Below are 23513 nucleotides of genomic sequence, written 5' to 3'. Positions count from 1 at the left end.
GGGATACTCTGCGAATCTGCGCCTTGCAAATGGAGCTGGGAATTTTTCATTGGTTAATGCAGTTATTTTGGGATGGAACGGGAATGCAAGTTGCTGGGTGCAATCGCTGCAAGAATGCACATGATGACTCAGCTTCTTGCCTTTTGTCTCGAATAGTTTGAAAGAATGAGGCAATGAGCTTTAAAGAAAAAAATAAATTCCAGAGTGTTTCTCTCTTCATTTTGATGGAACTTATTTGAAGCCTCTCATTTCTTTGAGTGCCATTTCCTTTCACGTCGTTTGCTGTTGTTTTTATCTCAACAATTTTTATATTGTTATATTTCATGTTTTGAATGAATAAAAAAAAGTCATCTTGGCATGGCTCTAGAAATATGGCCAAGGCTGAGAAAGGTGCATTCTGGGTTTTTGCGCAGGTGCCAACGATGTCACATTTTTGATTTTGATTTTGATTTCTTGGCCAAGCCAAAGCAAGGATGCTGGGATTTATTTTTTGAGGAGCATTCATTTCAGAAAAGAAGGCAATTCACAGAGGAAGATCAAAGGATTTTAGAAATCATTTGCCTCGATGTCTTTCCATTTTGAAGTGGGTTTACAAGCAATAAAAGGGAAGTGGTTGTGAAAAATCACTTTCGAGCGAAGTGCAAAAACAACACAGAAAAACGCAAACATCAGACTCTGGCAGGCAAATGCCAAGCCCTGTCTGGAGGCAACAGAAACAAAAGAAAAGAAAAGAAAAGAAAAGAAAAGAAAGCCTTCAGAGGCCATAGACAGCGCTTATTTCATTCTTTCTTGTAATTATTCACCAAAAGCAAAAAAGAAAAAAGAGAGAGATTAAGAGATGAATACGAGGGCTGGGAACGATGGCGATGCTTGTGACTGGATGAGAGAAGCAAATACTAATAGCTGCAGCAGCTGTTTCTGCTGATGGCAGATTGCTGGTTTGTGAAGAGTGCGTCAGTCATTGTGGGGAGCTTGGCTGACTCGGGGAACTTCTGAAAGAACTCTCTCAAAATGGAGACAAGAGAAGGCCGGTTGGAAGGCTGAAAGGAGAGGCATTCGCTGACGACCAAAGAGAATGAGCTTGCAGCATTTCCGCACATGCTCAAAGCCTCTCCTTTTGCAATCTTGTCTCCAGCAATCACAGCCTCGTACTCCCCGAACGGGATGTGGAGTGTCAGGCACTCCCACAGCATCATCCCGATCGAGAACACCACCGACTTCTTTGTTGCCTTCATGTTCTTGTTGATCAGCAGCTCTGGTGCCTTCCACCTCAGACACTCTTTTTTGAAGCTATCTTCATCCTCAAATGCCGATGAGGGAAGGGAGTCATCATTGTCATCATCATCACTGGCAGATGTCACAACAGTTGATGATGAGATCGATGATGAATCAGAGTCATCTGATAAAAGGTCTGAGTGCATGACAATGCAGATGACCATGTGCTCCGAGAATAATACGATGTGAGGGCTCAGATTGGCAAGCGATTGGAGTGGATTTTCCATCTCATCAAAGGAGTGGAGAGCGAGATTAGCCACCCAGAACAGGATTTGGGCAGCCGAGACTTCCCTTTCTTGAAGAGTACCAATCGGCATTTCCTTTGTCTTATTCCTTCCATGCAACAACATAAATAGTGAATCCCTCAGATCCACAATCAGCTTTTCATGTGGTGATGAGCAGGCCATCGCATCCACCAGATTCGACATTGACGAAGTGGTTGGGCACAGATCCTCCCTTCGAACAAAAGTGGATTCAGTGTCTGAAGTGTCTGTGGATGAAGTGGATGAAGTGGATGGTGAAGGAGATCTCTTTCTCGATATGTCATCTTCTTCCTCAACCTTTTCCAATGCCCATTCAGGAATCTTGTCTGAATCTTTTCCCAGAATGTATTCAGTCGATCCACTCTCAGCCAGCAAATGCTCTGACGATTCTGAATGCTGAAGGCTTTTCGCATATACCCTCTTCTTCATCCTCTCTTCATCCTTCTTCTCAGCCTCCCTCTCTGCTCTCCTCCACTGCTCTTCTGGCGACATCTCCATCGTCACCATCTCGAATGCCTTCGGATCCTTTCTGATGTTATCATTCACAATCTCTCTCAGATCTTCTGCTTCATTCTTTGCCTTTCTCCATCGAACAGCCAGAACAATTGAAGCAATCAGAACAATCAATAGAACAACAGCCAAAATAACAACCACAATTGGCCATATTGATTTTTCTTTGTTTTTTCCTTCAACAATCCTTTCATCTCCACTTGTCTGAGACTCACTCTTATTCTTCACAATGAAAGAATCAGTTGTTGATGGAGCATCCTTTTTTCCAAACAATATTGAAACAGTCACCTCTGCTTTCTCTTCAGCATCACGAATTGATTTTGAAGGAATCATCCCCCAAGCTTCATTCTCTGAGACAAACCCTCCACATTCGAACTCGTATTGCTCCACCAACGCCTCGGAACGAATGGCTGTTACAACTCGAAACGACAAGTTGCATGGAAGAAGAAGTTGCCCTTTGAATATCACTTTCAATTCTGTTCCTTTGTCTTCCATCTTCACATTTTCCAAAATGGGAACAAACAGAGGAGATTTTCTTTCTTGAGCCATCCCGCTCAGTGTGCATCCTTCGTTCAAGAGCCACAGCGATCCGTTCTTTTCCTGCCCGTCTCCTCCTTTCAGGCTCACAACATTGACATTTCCGCTTCCTCCACACGCAATGTTCCTTCTTGCTGAAGGGTATTTTTCGATCCCCGGATCATTCCGCATGAATTCGCATTTCTCGATGAGCAAGTGTCCGCCCGTTGCAGTTACACCTCCTTTTGGAAAGTTCTTGATTGTGGTTTCTTTCATGGTTGCATTGCTGTTGACAAACGAAACAGCTGAGGTTGTCCATTGGCAAATGCCTGCTTCTCCGCCATTTTCACTTTTTCCTGAATGAATCAAGTCACCTCGAAGCACGTTCCAACATAATGTCACATTGCTGCATTCCACAAAAGTCATCATGCTTCCTGCCTCAGATTTCGACGAGGCGTTGGAATAAGAGCAATTCGCCAAATAAATCCCTCCCTTGAACGATGAACAAGCAATGACTCCTTCCACCTGCTGTGCAGATGAAACATTGTCAACTGACACATCTTTGAGTTCAACACTTCTTTCGCCTCCGCTCTTTGGCTGCTCAGAAAATGATTGCTCCCCTTCAATCAAAATGAAAGTGCCTTTGTTCAGAACAACATCATCCACTTTCATTTCAGAGAGAAGCACACAGCCATCCAAATGAGCGACTCGGATAGACGCTTCAGCAGAAAAGTGCATGTGACATATTTTTATCTGTGAAGCTGTGACTTGTCCATCTTCGATTGAGATGAGCGTCAGTTCAATCGCTTGAGCGCTGATTTCTTCTTGTGATTGGGCAAAACTGCATGCAAGCAACGACAGGCTTCCAGAACCTGCTGTGAGCAAAATGTGGTGTGCTGAAGAAAAGTCTGAGCCAAAGAAAAACTCAATCTTCGAGACAGAAACGCATCCTGCAGTTGATATAATGCTGGCTCTTGTGTGAGGAATATCGGGGAATATGGTGAGTTTCGAGGGATCTTCCTTTCGAGATGTGATTGAAAGATCTTCGAGATCCATCTCCTTTTCAGCAAACGACTCGCCATCCACCAGAAGTCTGCTTTCCACATCGTTTGTCAAATGGCTGAGTGCATAGCCGATTGTCAGGCACGGGAGCTTCAGTGTTCCGCACTGCCTGTCGTTCTTCCCGTTGCTGGATGGAGCGGATGACAGGATGATGGTGTCTGCCTGGTGGATTGTGATGAAGTCCATCAGATTTGTGTCGCACTGGTGGTTTGTGGAGTCGATGCCGTAGATGGCGTTCAACCGCGTGTATGCAGTTTCTCGCAAGTCAAAGCAGAACTGTGTCTCGTTGATCTGATTCTCGATGTCAACACACTCCACAAACACATCATTCCCCACTTTTGCGCTGTTTCCTTTGAATGCCATCTTCTCAAACAGGAATGAGAGGGCGCCTGCAAAACTGGTGCAGATGAAAAGCCCTCCTCCTTTTCCGTTGTAGTTGCTGCATCCGCACTGAATCACCGAGGACTTGCTCATTGATAGCGCTCCTCCACTCTGAAGCTCCTCAAAGACTCCTCCGCCTCTTTCAGAGCCAACTGCCTTGCACGAATCGAAAGTGCATCCGCTGATTGATATCGCCGAGGCGCAGCCAGATGAGCTGATGATTGCAGGCCCGTTGCCATTCCGAGTGATCAGCTGGAATGTGGAGTCTTTGATGGAAACAGAGCAGTCAGCAGCATTCTCCTTTTGATATGAGCGAGAAACTATTTTCACAAAACTTTCGCCAGAAAATGTGCATCCCGATGCCACAAGATGCTGCATTGCACAATCGCATCTGTTGCTGATCGCAAACACCCCCATCTCCGACATCACATTCTCAACTGACAGCTTCGAAACATTCAGCACTCCACCTTCCATCAGCAAAAAGCCAACCTTCGCTGGAGCATCTCCACGAGTCTCAGCTGCAAACGAGCAATCGCTCATCTCAATCAGTCCACTTTTCCCAACAATGGAAAACAGCTGTTCGTTGCAAAACCCTTCCGACAGTGCAACCGCAATCCTGTTGAGCTTCAATATTCCCTCATTGTTAATGACAGGGTCAGTTCCACTTTCTGTCTTGTTTGCAAATATCAGCTTCCCTCGACTTTGCTCTTCTGTTTCGTCATGCTCAATAACATAGTTGGAGAGAACGAACGAGTCCTGTACAATTGTCTCATCTGCTATTTTTATCCACTTCTGAGGAGCGGCTTCGTCCATCTGCCTCATCCCTTTCCACATGCTCCTGCACGGATCCTCTTCGCTTCCACATCTCATAATATCGTATCCACCAGAGCTCACAAATATTGTTTGGCTTGTGTATGTCTCCAAGAAACGGAGCAGGGTGGTGTCTTCCCATACCAAATCTCTTCCACAAAACAGCAGCACGTCTTCTCTGCTTTTCCTGAAGTCAAAGCAGAGTGTTGAGAGTGTCACACTTTTGTTCAGATCGCCTGCCGAGATGAACATGTTTTTCCCTATCTGCGCCTTGTGGCCAGCAAAGGAAACACTTTCCCCAAAAGCAAAAGGATTGTCAGCCAAAGCTCCTTTGCATTCAAGAAATATAAACCCTCCTCTCCCTTGTTCTTCAGAGCACCCACAGCAAACCGTTTCTGTCTGGCTCATCGAAAATGTCGCTTCTCCCAACAGCTCCACACAAACTACACCTCCCTTCTGACTCGACTTTGCGGATATCGACGAAAAATTGCATCCGATTATTTCACACGAAGAATTCAGCTGGACAGGCGTTGACGAGAAAGACAGCGAAGAGAAATCACAATTCAGCAACTGAACGTCACCTGCTTCAGAATGAATGAGGCAGAACTCCAAGTCTGATGCGCTGTTTCTGTTGAAGGTGCATCCATTGAGCGAAAGGCAAGAATTGTCTGATTCAGAGTGTAGAAGAATATTTTCGTTGTTTGTGAAAGAAGAAGGAAGAGTAAACTGAATCATTTCCAACTTCAATTCTTTCGAGTTCTGAATAATTGATTTTTTCTCTTCGTTTGCTTCCATGGCATTCTCGAACAGCACCACACACTTCTCATCTGCCTTGTTGGACATCACCCTGAACGATGAGAGATCGTAATGAATTTTGATATTTCCCCTTGAATCAATTCGCATTACTCGATCATGTGCTTCCAAATCGATGTTTTCATATCCTCTCCAAAATGTCTGGCAAGGGAACTCTGCACTTCCACATCCCAAAATGTCCATTCCACTCCTTGAAACAAAGATTGCATTCTCCTTCCTTTGGATCAGGAATAGCAGAAGATCAACAACTGATCCTTTCAGCAAAACATTATCTGTGCCTTTCAGATTAACAATGCTTTCGTTTCTCTCGTTCTGCAGCTGAAACGCAAACCTTTGTCTCACAGCAGATGCATTCACATCTGTGCTCAAAACAAACATGTCTTTCCCTTCGAAGGCGCAATTGTCTGCAAATGTTATTTCTGTCAGTTTGATGTTCAGCAGGGGATTATCTGAAATATCCAAATACAATCCGCCTCCTCTTCCATGATCCTCGCTTGCCGAGCACAGCCTGATGCTTGTCCCGTTGATCTGAACATCGCTTTCTCCCTCAACAGAAATAAGCCCACATCCACAGTTCCCTCCTTCGTTCGTGCAGTCTGTCATGCTCGTTCCATTCTTCCAGTTCAGGATCTTCACTTTCTTCAGCACAGCAAAGCTGCCATTCCCAAATGAGCAGTTTGTGCTTCTCAATTCATTCAACAAAACCTCTGTTCCGCCTTCTCCAACAAGCATTCCAATTCCGCTTGATCGGATGTTGCTGACTTCCACACTGTCAAAAGTGCAACCAGCTTCTCCGCTCAAAAAGATTCCGCAATCAGCATTAAACACCATGTTCTTTATGATCACTCCATCGAATGAGATCTTTCCTCCCCTTCCTGTGATTATTCGCATGCTTGTCTCTGCAAGTGCTTCCTGATTGGCGCTTCCGAATGAACACCCCACAAAATATGTTGTGCCCACGCCAACTTCCACAAGCTCAGCGAAATCTGATGTTTGAGGCAGCTCAAATCCAATCTTCGAAAATGTCAGCGTTGTGAGTGCAGTACCAACAGTCATCTTCAAGTGCCCCTCTTTTGTCACAATCAGTCGACTCCCGTCATCTCCTTTCCCTTCAATCGTCATCGGATCGTTATCTCTCTCTATTGCTCCCCTCAATTCACAAGAAGAAATAATCTGCAGAATGCGCTTGTCCTCAGTCATTTTCCCAGAAGCGAGCCAAAGCTCGTTGCAAGGATAATCGTCAGCGCCACAGCCGTCTGTGTGGCCATTGAGCGTGTTGACATAAATGATTTCGTCAGGTCTGGGAAACAGGTATTTCAGAAGCGTGTCTGATCCCTCTGGAAACGAAGGATCGATCACCCACATTGTTTTCTCTTCTTGGCCTTCTGCAGCTGATCCTGTCCACTTGTTTCGGTCGATTGTCATGCGCGGAGTGGGGCACACAAGATACACATCGTATCCGAGCAAAGCATCGTTGCTCAGGAATTTGTTGTTCTTCATCGAGTATCCAACCTCGCTGCTCAAAAACTCGATGTGCATCCCTCCGCCCAGACCATCCGCTTTCTTCACTTTGCTCTCTTCAACTGTGTTGTTGTTGAACAGCAGCTCCCCGTTGGCAGACACACTTGTGATGATGCTTCCGCCTTTCGAGCCACTCGCCAAGCAGCTGATTGCTGTGAATGAACAAGAATTCACACTCAAAGACTTTCCACCTCCGACTCTTCCCTCAATTACTGCTCCATTTCCTTCGTTTCTCGTCAAAAGGGTGAAGTTGCTCTTTTCCAGTGTTGCGCTCGAAGATTCCTCAACAAAGAAGACCCCGTGATTGCCAAACTGTGCTGGGCCAGACACATTCGAGTTTTTCATCTCAACATGGCTGCAGGACTTGGCAGCAATCAGCCCAGCGACTGATCCTGTTTTCAGGTTGTTCCACTCCACATCTTCAAGGGTGCATCGGCTGGTCTCCCCGCTCAATTCAACCACTGGTGCTCCCAGCAGTTCTATTTCGTTCAACACCCCCCTCAGAATATGCAGATCGCCTCCTTTCACAATCACATATCCAAAGTCAATCTTCTTCGATTGCGTGTTCACAGAACAATCAATCAGTGAAAGGGCAGAGCCAGTGCAGAGAAACAGGCATTTTCTATTGACTTCCATGAATGCTGCAGAAACATTGAATGAAATTCCGCTGAAGTTCACAACATTTCTCGTTTCGACAAGTCCTTCGCCTTCTCCTGCTCCATCAGGCAGAATATTTATCAGTGTTCCGTTTGCCTCTGCTTCAATGTCCATCTCTTGCGAACTCAAAACAATTGAATTCACAAAGCAGAAATGATCTTTGAGTGTCAAATGTGCCTTTGAATTCCCAAATCTGAACAAGCAGCCATACTGAAGTGTTTCGCATGGATAATCAGAAAAACCACATCCTGTGTGATCAAAGCCGTTTTCTTCTGCTCCGCCAACGAAGCAAGGCTCTTCGAATGCTCGGAAATACAGCACAATTGGGATGTGGAATTCTTTATTTGTTGTGCTTCTCTCAAAGCCCATCATATCTTCAGCCAAGATAGTCTCTGTTTTGAAGCACTGCAACCAATCGCTTGCAATCTGGCTCAGATCTTCTCCATCAACAAACAGCTGCTTTCCTTTCCAAGCATTGCAGCCACTGAATGAGATATTATCGAAGGCGAGGCTTCTGATGCTTTCGTGCAAACAAAGATACATCGCACCTCCCAATCCATTTCCCACTGATTCGCGATCTTCTGAAGGCACCATGCAGTTCTCGAAAGATGTGTTTTTCACGCAAAGTGCATTTCCGCTCCCAACATTCGCCATGATTCCTCCGCCTCGAATTCCATTCCCCTCATCACATGAACCAGTGAAGTTGCATCTTTGGATTGTGATGCTTTTCCCATCGCCATTTGCCTCATTGAGGTATAAGCATCCACCGTCTCCATTTATCCTCCTCATTCCAGTCAAGCTGCTGTTCTCAATCTCTATTGAATTGTGATTGTCTGCAAAGATCGGCGAAGCTGTGAATGTTGTTGCCTTTTCCATTTTGAATCCACTGATCAGAAGATTCCCACTTTCAACAAAAATCACATTGAAGGAAACAGGATCATTCGTAGTTTCTGAAGAGAATTCCACACAACAGTTGGAGATGGAAAGCAACGATGAAGAGAAAAGAAAGGCTTTTCTTGCAGCTGCAAACTGCCTTTGCACATTCAGTGACAGATTTGAAAGGGAAAGAGGAGAGGAGCATATCACAAATCCATCCTGTGTGGCTCTGCCTGTGTCTCTGACCGAAACAGGCACAAGCGTTCCTGAATAGACATTCACTGATGTGGAAGAGATCGCTATTTCATGTTGAATTGTTGAACTTGAAACGACATTGATGCTGTTTAACGAGCTGTTTATTCGATTTTCAATGCAGTAATCTATTGAGAAGCAGCCAAAAGAGGGAAACCCGCAGTGTGTGTGATCAGCTCCATTGTTGCTGTCAGTGATAATTTGTGATTGAAGAATGCAAAGATACACATGCAGAGGAATGACTGGAGAAGCACTTCCATTTTCACTCCCGCTCAGAAGCAACGCGTCTGTTGGCAGTTTCGTTGAATCAAAAAATCCAATTGAAGACGAATTGATCATTTGGGAAAGCAAAATCCCACTCCCGCACCAGACAAACACATCCTTTCCATATTCAGCATTGTTCTGCATTTCCTTTGAAAATACAACTTCATTCCATATTTCAAAAGAAGAAGATGCCACATCACAGCAAATGCACATTCCGCCTCCTTTTCCGCCAGATCCTTCATCTCTTGGTGCACAACATTCCTGAAAGCAAGTCGAGCCATTCACAATCAGAACATCATTCTCTCCCAGCCAGGCACTCACTCCTCCTCCTTCTCCTCCTTCCTCACAAACACAGCAATCACTGAAACAGCATCCATCGATTGCAATCTCCCTGTTTCTGTTGCTTGCCAACAAATTGTTCTTCTCAACCGAAATGCACCCTCCATTTCCAGACATCCTCTTGATGCTGCTCATATTGCATTCATCACAGCTCAACCCTCCAGATCCATCCAATGTGATCAACGAAGCAGAACAAAATATCACTTGTGAAGCTGTGGAAAACCGGTTCAAAAGCAGGCTCCCGCCACTTATCTTTATGAACCCAAAACCAAATTCTGTGTTTCCACTTGATGCACATTTCAGCGAGCAATCAGTCATCGCAAGCTCCTCACGCTGGCACAAAAGAAAACAAGAATGCTGTCCAAGCAGTGAGGATGCTGAAAAACTCAGATTCGAAAGGGAGGTTGCAATCTCAACAGCGACCATTCCTTCAGACGCATTTGTTCCTTCGCTCAACACTTTGATTTCTCTGCCTCTTGTGGGACTTTTCACCTCCCATGCATTGACATTAAATGTCAGGGATTCAGTCCATTCAAAGTTCTGGTTCAGTGTGATGTATCTTTTGTCATTGGAAAAGCGAAGTGCTGCAGCATATCCAATGCTTCCACAGGGATAGTTGGCTGTGCCACAACCAGAGAAATCTCTGTTTTTTGATCCCCCGACAAGGGCTGTTCCAGAGAATGTCTGAAGATATGCAAGAAGTGGAACAGGATCTGTTCTGCACTGCTCTTCAAAGCCCATCAGATCATCGTCGCTCATCCCTGATAGTGAAAAGTTCAATGAGATTCTTGTTATTGAAGAGTTCAACGAAATTGCATCAACAAACAAGCTGTCTCCCATCCAAGCTTTGCATCCGCCAAACATCACATCGCGTATTGCAAAGTTTGATGAGAGTCCGGTCAACTTCAAATGCATTCCACCTCCTTTCCCTTTGTTGATGATATCTTGTGGCACTGTGCATTCCTCCAATGCAATTCTTTTTGTGGAGCCGATTGTCACTTTCCCGCCAGCATCAATGATGCAATTGATAGATCCGCCATTCCCTTTGTTGCACATGCACCTTTCGAATTCCAGCTCATCCAAATTCAGTTCGTCTCCAGAAGTCAAAGTCACATCAAAAACTGATCCGCTTCCTTCATTTCTCGTGATGCCTCTGAAAGTGGTATTCTCAAAAGAGAAGCAATGCAGTGTCGATGACTCAATGCGGAGAGCAGACACATCAGAAAACATCATGGACTCGACAGTTGTTTTTGACATGATCAAGTGGCCAGTGGAAATGGATGCAAATGCTGTTGCAAATGGGAATATTTGAGATGACTCGGCAGATATTTTGCATGAGACAATCACAAGCTCTCCAGAAGCGGAGGAAATGGAGAATAATGGCAGAGATGCGGATGCAGAAGAGTTCCTGATGATGGCCAATCCTGTCAGGAAAGCATATCCCGATGATATTTGGAAAAGAGCGTTGCTGCTTGAGGAACTGCCACTTAACTTTGTTCCAAAATTGGTTGAGCCCTCAAACGAAAGATATTTTGAGTCAACAAAAAGTGACTGCTCCACATAAGCTCCAGCATTAATGTTGATATGAGCTGGACGATCTTTTCTTGTTAAAGCAGCACCACTGACAGAGTTGCACACTGTCAAACAGGGAGAATTCTTCCATCCACACAATGCGACATCTCTTCCAGAAGTGTCAACGAATATTTCAATTTTCTCCATCCAAACGCTTTTATCACCTCCAACTTCAAAAACAAGACGATTTGTGGAGGAAAAGCTATTTGTCAAGCAATTCTTGAATTGGCTTTCTTTCAACACATTTTGCCATGGATTTTTAACATAGATATCTTTTCCATCACCGTTGGCATTACAATCAACAAACAAGCAAAAAGAAAGTGAACTGTAATGTGTCAAAGTCATTTCTCTTGAATCAAAACAGATAGCACCACCAACAGTTGCATTTGCACAGCAGTTCTCGAAAATAACATTGGAATATGACACTCTTGCTCCTTCTCCATTCCAAATTGCTCCACCTCCGTTGCATACACTATATGTACTGGTGGTAAAACAATCGCAAAAAAAGCAATCTGATATGAGATCTTTATTGGAAAAACCTGAATGAATGTGGCAACAACCCCCTCCCCAGAGTGCTGTGCAATTTGTCATGTTATTATTCTGGATAGTTAAAGGTCCTGTTCCTTCACAAGGCGCGATGCATGATGCGTAGCCAGTTGAGCTGATTGAATTGAAGGTATTGTTGATTGATTGCATTTTACAACTTTGCTTTTCATAGATACATCGAGAATTTGTTGAATTTCTGAAATCTGTATTTTTGACAATCGCAGATCCAATTGAATTATGAGTTATGAACGAACCGCTGGTGTTTTCATACAAGCAATTGTCCACAAGTGTGTTCTCTGAGCCTGTGTGATTTATTTTTGAACCAATTGTTTTGGAGCACCTCAAAAATGTCGAATTAAAAAGATTTAGCTGCCCATCTGAAACTTTTGGTGAAATACAGCCTTCTGTTGGGTTGGATACAGATGAAACAATGCTGGACGATAATGAGAAAAATGCACAAATTTTGTCATTTGTGCCTCTCTCGGGATGTTGTTGGGATATGTTCTGGAAGGAACTGGATTGAATCGAAATGAAGCTCAAAATGGAAGATTGGACAAATGGTTTTGAATCGCACAACGAAAAAGAAGAAAATGTCGAGTCTGCTATTTCGAGTCTGCTTTGATAATCCTGAAGTGCATCTTCCGGATGAAATGAAACCAATGAAGGAAAAAGGCCATTCGATCGAGATCGAACCAAAGACAAATTGAGCAGGCGAATGGATCCACATCTGGAATGAATGAAAGCATCAGTTGATAGCTTTGGCGAAGAGAACAGGCAACTTCTGACAAAAAACGTTGATTGACCAAATAAGGATGCAATCTCTCTTCCTCCAACTGAATGGAAATGAATATTCAAGCAACTGATGGACGAATTGCAAGATGCAATCGACGAAACAACTAAAGTGTGGCAAAACACCTCTCTCGTATTTATTTCGGTTGGGAAAGCCACCATTCTTCTCTCAGCGCTTTCATCAGATGTTGATTGACTTTCTTCAGAAATTCTCGAGCATCCAACAGAAATGCAAAACGATGAAGTTTTTTCGTATCTGCCAAGTGTTGTTGTGCTTTGCCTGTTTTCATGTGTTTCGCATTGTGTAATTTCAATTAAGAAGTACAAAACAGAAAGAAAAATAAATAACATGGATTTATGAAAAAGCACATTATGGGAGAAATTTGGTTGAAAAAACCATAACTGGTTGAAAAAAAAATCAAACAATTCAGAAAGTATAATCAGAACTTTGTGGAAGCAAAAAACAGCGATAATAGAAATTTTCTGTTTTTATTTTTAATTGCAATATCAATATAATCCATAAATAAACATATAATAGAAAATTAAAGTTTTAAATAATGGATTTCAGTGTTCATTCTTGCAATTGAGTCAGTTTTATATCTGGAGAAAAATGGGGGAAAAGCGTTTATTTCAATTTCGGGATAGCACTGTAATTGTCCAATGAAGTTTCTGATAATGTGGTTTATTCGATAAAAATACACTCTTTTTCACTCAAGTTCAGAACGAATTACTCTACTCAATGTGAATGATTTTTGAAAAAAGAATTATTGAAATATTTCTTCTTTCAACAAACTAATTTCTATTTTCAATTCATCAGAAATTACTCCTCCTACACAAAAAGATTTTGCATTTTCTTCTCCTCCATAAGCATTTAGTCGTTTTTTTATCTTCCTCCTTCTCACCCTCAACTCCTCCAACATCACTCACATAACCTCCACAGCCTCCCACGCTAGCTGTGTTCTCTCCTCTGCAGCCTCCCCTGCCCTCTCCCTCTCCCTCACCAACTGCACCATCTCCAACATCAACTCAGAACAATTGAGCCAACAGACTGCCACCAATGGCGGGTGCATCTCATTCGCCTCATCTGCCCCTGCCAACACATTTTCTGTGAGTGACACCAATTTCTCCACCTGCTCTGTGAGCGAGGATACAAGTTCTGGAGGAAGAGGCGGAGCTCTCATGATCGAGTACAAGGATGATTCAGAAGTGTCATCCACAACCTTTTCCATCACCAATATCGTGTTTTCAGCCAACAAGGCCTGTGTCGGAAGAGATCTGTATTTTGTGTGCGAATCATTTGTCGCTTCTGTGAAAGAGCCTTTGTTTGCCTTCATGAGAAGCATCACTCAGAAAGACAACTCGGTTGTTGGACATGACAGAACAGAAGCATTCGGTGTTTGGAATGTCGATTTGTTCGTATTTCTTGAAGGGAATATTGCTAGTTATAAGCATGATGATGGAAAGCTTGACATCAAAGAAATACAACGCGAGTTCGCAAAGACTTTCCACAAGAGCGTGCACAATACGGCAGGGCTTCTAAAGAAGATGCTAATAATAAAGCTGATATTATTGCATGAACCGACTTTCAAGAAAATTAGTGAGCTTACGGCAGAGTCGAAGAAAATTGAAGATATGAAACACAAAAAAAAGAAGAAAGCATCTCATATGTGCATTTGATTAAATCAACATTGCTTGTCGGAGGTTTATTCCCCTGTTTCATAGAAATTCTCTTCAAAAATGAATTTTCGAATAAATATGTTTCCCTCATCGTTTCGTTTTCTGAGACTTTTTGAAGGCATGCGACCTTGTGAAATATCTCGAAAACCATTCCTGCAACTGTTTGTTCAAAGAAATCTTTTTCAACCTTGCTCTTTCTGTTTTCGGTGCAAACTTCAGCTTTGAAATGAAAAAGCCAGAATTAATCTCCTTTTTTGTTGAGCTCAAGCCGATCGCCTTTTCTCGGATTAATACAGAATCTCTTTTATTTTCATAATTTCAGCTGAAATTCCGCGATGGAATTAATATTTCTTTTTGCGTTTCCAAATTGATGTTGAAGGAGAAACCCGATGTTGGAACTGGCAGTGGTTGAACGAATCTGAAATAAATGTATTTTTTGTGTTCCATCAAAGTCAGTTTTGAAGATGATGAAGATAAAATGAAAGAAAACGAATATCTCAAAAAGACATTTCACAATCAAGATTGCAAGCAAAAAACAAAAATCGAGTATTTTTAAATGATTGGTTTGCTGGGGCGAAGGAAAAAATGAAAAATAATTTTCGACTTGGTTAAGTGGCTCTGACGATTGAACTGCTCAAATTCATCAAAAATTCAATCTTCAATCTAATATAAAGTGAGATGAACAACAATAAATACGAAGAAGACGACAAAGAAGAAGAAGACAAATATGATGATTAAACTATTGCTAATTTATCAGAATTCAATGCAACGACTGCTTTCTCACATAGAATTCCTTCATATGAAGAGTTAAAGAAATATCAGTTGTGGAGTGTTTCATGTTTGTTTAAGATTTGCCGTGAAAAATTTGATATAAAATGTGTTTTAGAAAAATGTTGATGAAGAAGATGAACAATGATGATTTTGATCGAAAGAGATGAGCTTCAAGAGAGATGAACATTGAACGAGAAATCAGCAGCAGAATTGGCAGATGGAAGAAATGTTGAAGAAAAAATCAGTGAGTGAGAGAGTTTATTGAATAACCAATGAAGAACGGAGAAGGTTTCAATGAAATAAATGCCATCTGATATTCAATATCTGCCTTCAGCTTCTAATGCCCTACAAATTGAATCGCAAATCAAATGGTTGTTCTGTCAGAACGCGTCGATGAATCTCAAAATAAATAATGAAAAGAAAGTGCCAGATCCATTTCTGTGAAAGTGATTTGTCTCTCATTTCTGTTGGACTGACTTTCTTGTCTTCTCTGTGTAATTATTTTCATTCTTTTGCCATCTTCTCCTTGTTTCATTCATCTGTGTTGACGTGAATGTTAGAAATGATTTCCAAAAAAAGAATCTCCAAAAGCGATGTCTAATCGAGCAATGCTCAAAAAGAGTGGATTTTGACAGACTCACTCAATCTTCGCTCATTTCGTATCCCAAAGAAGGAAGAAGACGAAGACGATGCAGGAGAAGATTGCCAAATACGGCTGTTAGCAATAAAATATGAAGAAGAAGATGAGCAGATATTGTGAATAAAAAACTCTCTCTGTTGGAGTGGCTCGTAGGGAAGTTGAGCCAAATGAGAAGAAGTCAGCTGTATTTCCAGCAGAATATTCAGCAAAAAAAGAATCGCCAAAATTAACAGCGCTGTATATAAAACATATTGTGCATGGCATGAAACATTCATTGACCATCAAAACATTTCTGATGCAACTGGTGCGCTATCAGATGGAATAATGCTAATGAAGGTGATATCTTCGAGTGAAGAATTTTCACAACGTTTTCCTGTCGATTCAGCTGAATATGCACTTTTTATTCACTTTTTTCTTCCCTTTGTCTTCTCACCCGCTTTAATGCTCCTTAGCATCATCTTAAATTTTTGTGTTTCCTTTCTTTCTCCTTTCAATAATAATAACATTGACTCTTTCTTTTCCTCCATAAAATATCTCCATTTGCATCATTGGTGTTGTCAATGGCAAATGATATTCTCCAATCTGTTGCTTCACCTGGCAAAATCGATGCTGCATCCCATTCGAATGAAGTCCATGCGCACCAGCCTTCAAACAATGAATGTCTCAATCCTTCTTCTCTTTTGCTTCCCTTCAGTTATTCATCTCAAACAGTAAGTCTTCTTCTTTCTTTCCAAAATATTAATAAAAAAAAGTGATGTTTCCTTTTGGCCTTTATCCATGTTAAAAAAGTCTCTAATGATTCGTCTGGCTGATAGAGACCAAACAATACCTTGGCCTTGCTGAGATTGAAGCTGCCCCTCGTCCAATGAACAAACCAAATTGCTTCTCTCCCTCCAACAGCCTTCCTTCTCATCATAATCATCTTCTTCCTCGATGCCGAGCATCTCATCAATCGCATGACTCACAAAACTTTATGAAAGCTGAATTTTTTTTCCTGTTATTCATGTGCACCATCTCCAAAACTCTCAATGGCTCCAATTACTGTTTCCCCCTCTTCTTACACATCTTCATTCAGCAGCTCAACAGAATTTACCTCAAACGCATCTTCATACATGGCTTTCACAAAATGATTGCCCCGATTCCTTCCAAAACGGGTGAATTTCCAGTTATCGTTGAGGAAGAGAAAGACTGTTCCATTTCTTGTTATATCTCAGTCCGACTGAGAAGACACACAAACTTCGCTTCCATTTGCCTTGATTAACGTAATAGTCAGCTACTGTTCTTCTGCTCTGCCTTCAGCCATTTGCATTCTCTGCTCTTTTGATGAAGACGCGCTCCTGTTTATTTCCAAATGTTCTTCTCAAATTGTTCGCAGCTTCGTCAATGCCATCCAAAACGAGCACAAAACGAGCACAAAACGCATACTTTGCAAATGATGTATGTGGCTGTTGGTGTTGAAGAGACAGCAGAAGAGCAATTACACGATTTGTATTGCCTCTGACATCGGTGAGACGATAGAAAAAATAGAAGATGATGACAATAAAAGAAGTTGGCTTTAACGGAAATTATTTCGAATAAAAGGAGAACTGATGGAGAGAAGAAGGATAAGGAGGAGGAAGAGGAAGAAAATGACGACGAGAAGGACAATGAAAAAGACGAAGACGAAGAAGACGAAGAAGAAAAAGAAGGTGAAGAAGAAGACGAAGAAAACAAAATAAATGAAGAAGAAGAAGAAGAAGAAGAAGAAGAAGAAGAAGAAGAAGAAGAAGAAGAAGAAGAAGAAGAAGAAGAAGAAGAAGAAGAAGAAGAAGAAGAAGAAGAAGAAGAAGAAGAAGTTGTTGTTGTTGTTGTTGTTGTTGTTGTTGTTGTTGTTGTTGTTGAAGATAGATGTAGAATGAATTGATATAGCTCAAACCGCTGAAAAAGACGCTTTCCGACTGTCTGTCAATTTCCTCCTCTCTTCTTCTTCTTCTTCTTCTTCTGTTTCCTTTCTTTTTCTGACTGAACAAAAACAATTTCCGAAAAGTTTGAAATAGAAAAAGCACTTTTGATTCAAACGAATACAAAATAATCTGAAATATTCAATGATAATCTATCACAATAGTGTCTGCTAAGAAAATCAAATTTTTCATAAAAGCTTGTGATGGTATCTTCGTATCCTTCTTCTTCAATGACTTCTTGCATTTTCCTCTTCATCTCTTTTCTTTTCTCTTCTTCCATTTCATCATCTGAGTTTCCTTTCAATCTTTCTGAAATCTTCAAATAGAATTCCAAACAAATACAGGCGGTTAAGTTTTCATTTGTTGTTTGTTGAATCTCCTTCAAAACAGAATCAACTGCTCCTCCTTTCAACAAATCATCAATTTTAACTGCTCCGTTTCTTACTGCATCTCCCAATGAACAAACGCATTCTTTGCCAATTTCTCCGTAATTATCCTTTGCTGCTCGATATGCCTGCACAATGCTTTCAATAATAACAAGAAACTTTTCATTCTGCAATCGACAGCAGAAAAGGAAAGTCTTAAACGTTCGGATCCATCTCCTTATAATAAACACTTCTTTCTTTTCATTTGCTCTTTCTTCTTCTTTTTTCTTCCAATTAACACATTTTGACAGATCTTCAAGCTCTCTTTCCTCCTCTCTTATAAAATGAAGCTCATTCACAATCACTTCTTCCAAGCTTTCATCTTGGTGTAATCGGTTTATCAAAAACATCCAAGCAGATTGATAGGCAAGTTGAGTCAGGTTGTGATGCTCTTGATGATATTTGATAATTTCTGTGATAATTTTCAAAATCAAGTCTTTTTCATTTCCCTAACAAAAAATAACAATAAAATAAACCAGTCAAAAAAATATTAAATAAACACACGTTTGATGAATAAATTTTGTTCAAAGCAAATAATGCCATTTCAACTTCTTTTTGAACATCCTCGTTTTCCTCTTTCTTCGATGCAACTTTTTGAAGGCAAGACATGCAAATTGAAGTCAACTTCGAAGGTAATGCATTATCAAGCAAAAGATGACACTCACAAAGGGAAACCAAAAGCTTTTCATTCTTTTCTTCTTTTTTCTCATCTTCTTCGATTATCATCTTTTTTAATCTTTCGCTCAGTGAAGAAAAGCAATGGTGGCCGAACATATATCCAATCAAAACTGCTCTATATCCCAAATGCTTCAACAGTATAATGACATTCTCCATAGGTATTTTCCTTTCTTCAATCATTTCGTTCATTTTGTTGAACAAATCTTTTGTGAAAGTCCAATGAATTTCTATTCCATACATTTCATCAATCACTTCATTCATTTCTTCAATTTTCTGCTTTTGATCTTCCTCTGTGCAATGCTCCAGTTCAGAAAACATTTCTTTGATGAAAAAAAAAAAGAAAAATAAATAAAAAATTCAAATGCAGCTGCAATTGAAAACCTGTGAATTTTTTTGTGTTGTTCGTCTCCTGCATTTTTGAAAATACATCGCAGCCAGAAAACAGCAACATTATTATCATTCACGTTGAAAGTTCACATGTTTGGATTGAAGAAATTGGCGAACAGGTCAAACTCAAACAGAATCATAAAAATGTCAGCTTTCACACCATCGGGTTTTGCATTTCCATTGGCAAGTATTTGCCGAAAATGCGATGTTTTATCTTTTTTCTTTATGAGTTATGGATGAAATGATCGAATTATTATTATTAATATTAATATTATTATTATTATTTTTGATAATTGAAAAAACAACAAATCAAGATTAAGTTTTTCTGTTTTTATTCAATTAATTATAAATTATTAATTTATTTTATTTTCACACAATTCGAACAAATAAATATTTTATTAATCGATTTTTTGAAATTTCAACGGGTTATCGAAAGATCTTTGTCGAGATCAGTCGATTGACAAAGATCAGTCGAGTCATCAAAAAATGATGAATTAAACAAATTCGTTGATATGTTGTTAGCACCACATGACTGAATCGTGCGATCTCTGCGAAGTTAACTTTGCTTCCAAACAAAATAATAGTGGATTTTATTATTTGAAATATTTACAATAAACTGAAATGTTTTCGATTATTATCTTTTATTTTCAAAAACAAAACATTGAAAATCCTTTAATTATTACAATTGACAGAGAAAATGAATTTAATGGTTATCATAAGTCTCAATCCTTTTCTATATTTTTCGACAAATTTCTTAACTTTTATGTAGTCGTTTCATTTAGCAAACTAGAAAATATTCAGCGAGATGATTCACTGATAAAACGAAGGGTTTCATTATTCCTTGTTATCAAAATCAATAAGTTGAAATCAACATAAAAACAAGGAACATGATCAATATAAAAAAGGCATTCAATTATGTGAAAGTGAGAAAAGCAAAAAAACTGAGTATGACTTCATTTTCAATTTTTGAAAGGCAAAGAAAAGTTAAAGATAGAATTGAATCAGCCAGAATGAATGATGATTTTTTTGTGAGAACACTTGAGAGCGGGTGAGATTAACTGATGAGGAAGATGGTGATTATGGAGCTGATTATGGAGAAGAAAATTGTGGAAGTGATGATGCAGCCAATGTGATGATGCCTGCAACATTCATTTGAAAGCAGCCGTTTGGGAGGAGAGAGAAGAGAAGAGAAGAGAAGGGGATGGGGTGGGAGCGGATATTTGGTATCAAATGAAACATTGTTGCATAAAAATTTTGACAAGCAGAGAAATACGATGGATGTGTTTGTTGTTGTTAGGATTGTTGTGTTGCACAAAAGTGTGCCGTCGATAGATCTGTGGGACGTTATGAATGGGATCTGGAAGAATGTTCACAGGAAAAGGATGATTGTGGTGTTTAGTGTTTCGTATTGTGTGTTTGTGGACGAGTGTGAGTCGCTGCGGATGTGTGCAGTGGATCTTTCGGTGGGCCCGCTGGCAGCGTCGTCGGCGTTCCGGTGGATGTCGTATCTGCTGCAGGGGGGGCATCGAGATCGCGTCTGGAAACTACCTCCTTCCGTTCCGCGCCTGCACTGCTCCTTTGCATGTGCGTGCTCCGTCCTCTGATTCTGCGCATTCTGCCTGTGCTCGGACTCAGGGATGTTCGAGCGGAGCACACAGGTCGGCCTCGCCGCGCCAGGTGGCAGGTGTGGAGAGAGTGTCTCCTCAGGCGGCGTGTGGCTCAGCCTGTGCCTCTGCACAGGCGTGTGCCTGTCTCTCTCCGGCGGCGACACGCAGCTTTGTGATTGTGTAGCCGTTCTACCAACAGGAGCTGTCGCATGTGCTGCACGGGCAGTTCTTTTCGAACTGCCGGGAATACAACATCACGTTTGACTTTGAGGGGAAGTGCGGTGTTCTGTTCCAGCTGTCCGGGCATCTCATCGCGAGGGCCGTGGGGTTCGTTGCATGCGAGCGGAAGGCGTAGCATGCAGCACAGACAGCAAGACGAGCACTTGAGAAGGGAGATGCTCAAAGAACAATAACTCAACCTTCATTTGCTTAACCTTGTTCCCATGCATTTGCGTCTATCTCTTTCTTTTGTAATAAGTAACATGCACATTCACAATTATTATTTCAATCCTATAAAAAACAAATTCAAAATGCTTAAATGAAACTTTTATTGGACAAAATGTGTAAACAACGAAATATTTGAGATGATCTTTGCTCGGGTTACATATTCCAAAATAATTATTGATTTCAAATATAAATCATCTCAATGTGAATCGATGTTTTTGAAGAGAGTGAGCTTCCTGAAGATATGAACAGTTGATTTAGTACCATTTCTTCTGCTCCGGCGATCTCAACCAGCCTTGATCCGCGATTGTTCAAGTGCATTGAAGAATACAAAAGAACAAAGCGTTTGATGGTCAATGTGCAAGCTGAAACTTTAAAAAAAAACAGACATGACGCATCAAATCCTATTTGAACTGCTGTTGATAAATAACTTATAGCAAAACTGCGAAAGAAAAGGCTTGACAATCTACACTTTTTTGTTCGGTATTTGTTTCAGAATGCATCTAAATGAAGTTCGCATGTCCAGAAATAGTATTAGTTATGCAATTTCCAATGGTGCAGTTCATGTGGCTTTCATCAAATCCATTAACATGTTAATCTGTAACATTCAGCCATATCTCAATCAACGATTCAAATCTGAATCTTCTGAAAAACAGTTCCAGAGACGTCTTTTCCAAAAAATATTGAGGCGAAATCCAACAATGCCAACACCAACACATGTGATAACATAAAAAAAATCAATTTTCATCATTTCGCAAAATTACAAAAAATAAATTGAAGAATTTATTTTTTTGTTTTTTTTTTTTTCTTCTTTTTCAAAAAATAAATAATCAAAAAAAATCCTGACTTTTTTTTATCTCCATCAATACACCAAAAATAATTCAAAGTCGAAAAACTTTCAATCAAAATCGAAAAACTTTCAACCAAAGTCTAAAAACTTTCAAACGAAATCGAAAATTATTATTCAAAGTCGGAAAACTTTCATTCAAAGTCGAAAACTTTCATTCGAAGTCGAAAAAGTTTCAATCAAAGTCGAAAATTTTCATTCAAAGTCGAAAAAGTTTCAAACGAAATCGAAAAACTTTCAATCGAAATCGAAAAACTTTCAACCGAAATCGAAACCTTGACAAAAAAATGAACGATTAATATAGAAAATTCAATTGAAGAGGATCTTTGTTCTTTTGTTTTTGTGAATATTATCAGCAATGTGTGTGTTGTTGATTTCTGCAAAATATGAGGAGTTAGAATCAAAATAAACTCTTTAATGAACTCTAGACAAATTTTTAAACATTTGTTTCCTTCCATATTAAATGAATATTTTGATATGAAAAACTCGAAATATGAAATCCAATTTTGAGTTCATCATTCTTCATAAATTGTGAAAAAATATGAATAAAAATTTTTTTCTAATCTTTTGAAAAGCAGTGCATTTCAATTGAAATATTATAAAAATATGTCATTATATCTTTCATATTTAAAAATTTTTGTAATTGGACAAAAGAAGGCAAAGAAAAACATCGGAAAAAAGATGAAAAATCATTAAAATAACAAATATCATTGATATTTCAAAAAATAAAAATGTTTTTTGACTTTTATTGAATTTTGTCAACTCTTTGAAATTTTGAAAAATTTCGAACTTTCGACTTTGCTTGAAAGTTTTTCGATTTCGATTGAAAGTTTTTCGATTTCGATTGAAAGTTTTTCGATTTCGTTTGAAACTTTTTCGACTTTGAATGAAAATTTTCGACTTTGATTGAAACTTTTTCGACTTCGAATGAAAGTTTTCGACTTTGAATGAAAGTTTTCCGACTTTGAATAATAATTTTCGATTTCGTTTGAAAGTTTTTCGACTTTGGTTGAAAGTTTTTCGATTTTGAATAATTTTTGGTGTAATAGTCATTGAATGAATTTTTGTATCATATCTTCAAAAAAAGACTCATTTTTTCATGAAAAATTAATTGTTCTGTTATTTTTTCTTGAAACTTCAAATTTCCTTTGCTTTTTCTTTTTCTCTGTATTTTCAATGAATTCGAGAAGAAAGAGGCGAAATAAGATATGAAAACTCTTGAGAAGAATGCAAAGTCATTTTAGGAGACTTGTTTGTTGATGAATGTAGATGTCAACTTTATAAATTTCAAATACAACAATTGCAAACATGGCTGAAAAAGAAGCTAATCCTATCATCCAATTCAGAATGTAAATGACAGAACAAAGTTAATCATGATTAATCGATCTTCACATTCTTCTCATTTTTGTTCAATATTTCATTTCTCTTTATTCTTCTCTTCCACATTGTTTCCTTCGTTTTTCTCTTCATTCCCTTTCTCTCTTCTTCTCGCATTAGGATACTTGTTTCATCCATTTCTCCTTAAATTATTATTCAACAAAATCCATTCTTCCAAATCCGCTATTTATCTCAAGCCCAATACAAATGCAACGCATTCAATCAAATATAAAACCTTTCATTTTGGCTTTCTGAAAATGAATTGAAAAGATGA

General features: G+C 39.8%; 4 protein-coding genes across 4 annotated transcripts; 1 reads left to right on the top strand and 3 right to left on the bottom strand.

Moving 5' to 3' along the window:
- Positions 1-896: 896 nt before the first annotated feature.
- On the bottom strand, positions 897-12797 carry MONOS_11808fu15652 (uncharacterized protein; the record flags this gene model as incomplete). The annotated part of the gene is made up of 1 exon (XM_067864375.1): positions 897-12797. One exon carries the CDS (start codon positions 12795-12797, stop codon positions 897-899), a length of 11901 nt encoding a protein of 3966 aa, XP_067730746.1.
- Positions 12798-13369: 572 nt separating this feature from the next.
- On the bottom strand, positions 13370-13789 carry MONOS_11809 (uncharacterized protein; the record flags this gene model as incomplete). The annotated part of the gene is made up of 1 exon (XM_067864376.1): positions 13370-13789. One exon carries the CDS (start codon positions 13787-13789, stop codon positions 13370-13372), a length of 420 nt encoding a protein of 139 aa, XP_067730745.1.
- A 3177-nt stretch (positions 13790-16966) lies between these two features.
- On the top strand, positions 16967-17437 carry MONOS_11810 (uncharacterized protein; the record flags this gene model as incomplete). The annotated part of the gene is made up of 2 exons (XM_067864378.1): positions 16967-17022; positions 17116-17437. The coding sequence occupies 2 exons, from the start codon at positions 16967-16969 to the stop codon at positions 17435-17437; spliced, it is 378 nt and encodes a 125-aa protein (XP_067730744.1).
- A 2896-nt stretch (positions 17438-20333) lies between these two features.
- On the bottom strand, positions 20334-21055 carry MONOS_11811 (uncharacterized protein; the record flags this gene model as incomplete). Its single annotated transcript, XM_067864379.1, has 2 exons — positions 20334-20808; positions 21006-21055. 2 exons carry the CDS (start codon positions 21053-21055, stop codon positions 20334-20336), a joined length of 525 nt encoding a protein of 174 aa, XP_067730743.1.
- Positions 21056-23513: the final 2458 nt, after the last annotated feature.

This window comes from Monocercomonoides exilis (genome assembly GCF_001643675.1).
Source record: "Monocercomonoides exilis strain PA203 chromosome Unknown scaffold13-1861174, whole genome shotgun sequence".
In the NCBI taxonomy this organism is placed as follows: Eukaryota; Preaxostyla; order Oxymonadida; family Polymastigidae; genus Monocercomonoides; species Monocercomonoides exilis.
This window is presented reverse-complemented; position numbering and strand designations above follow the sequence as displayed.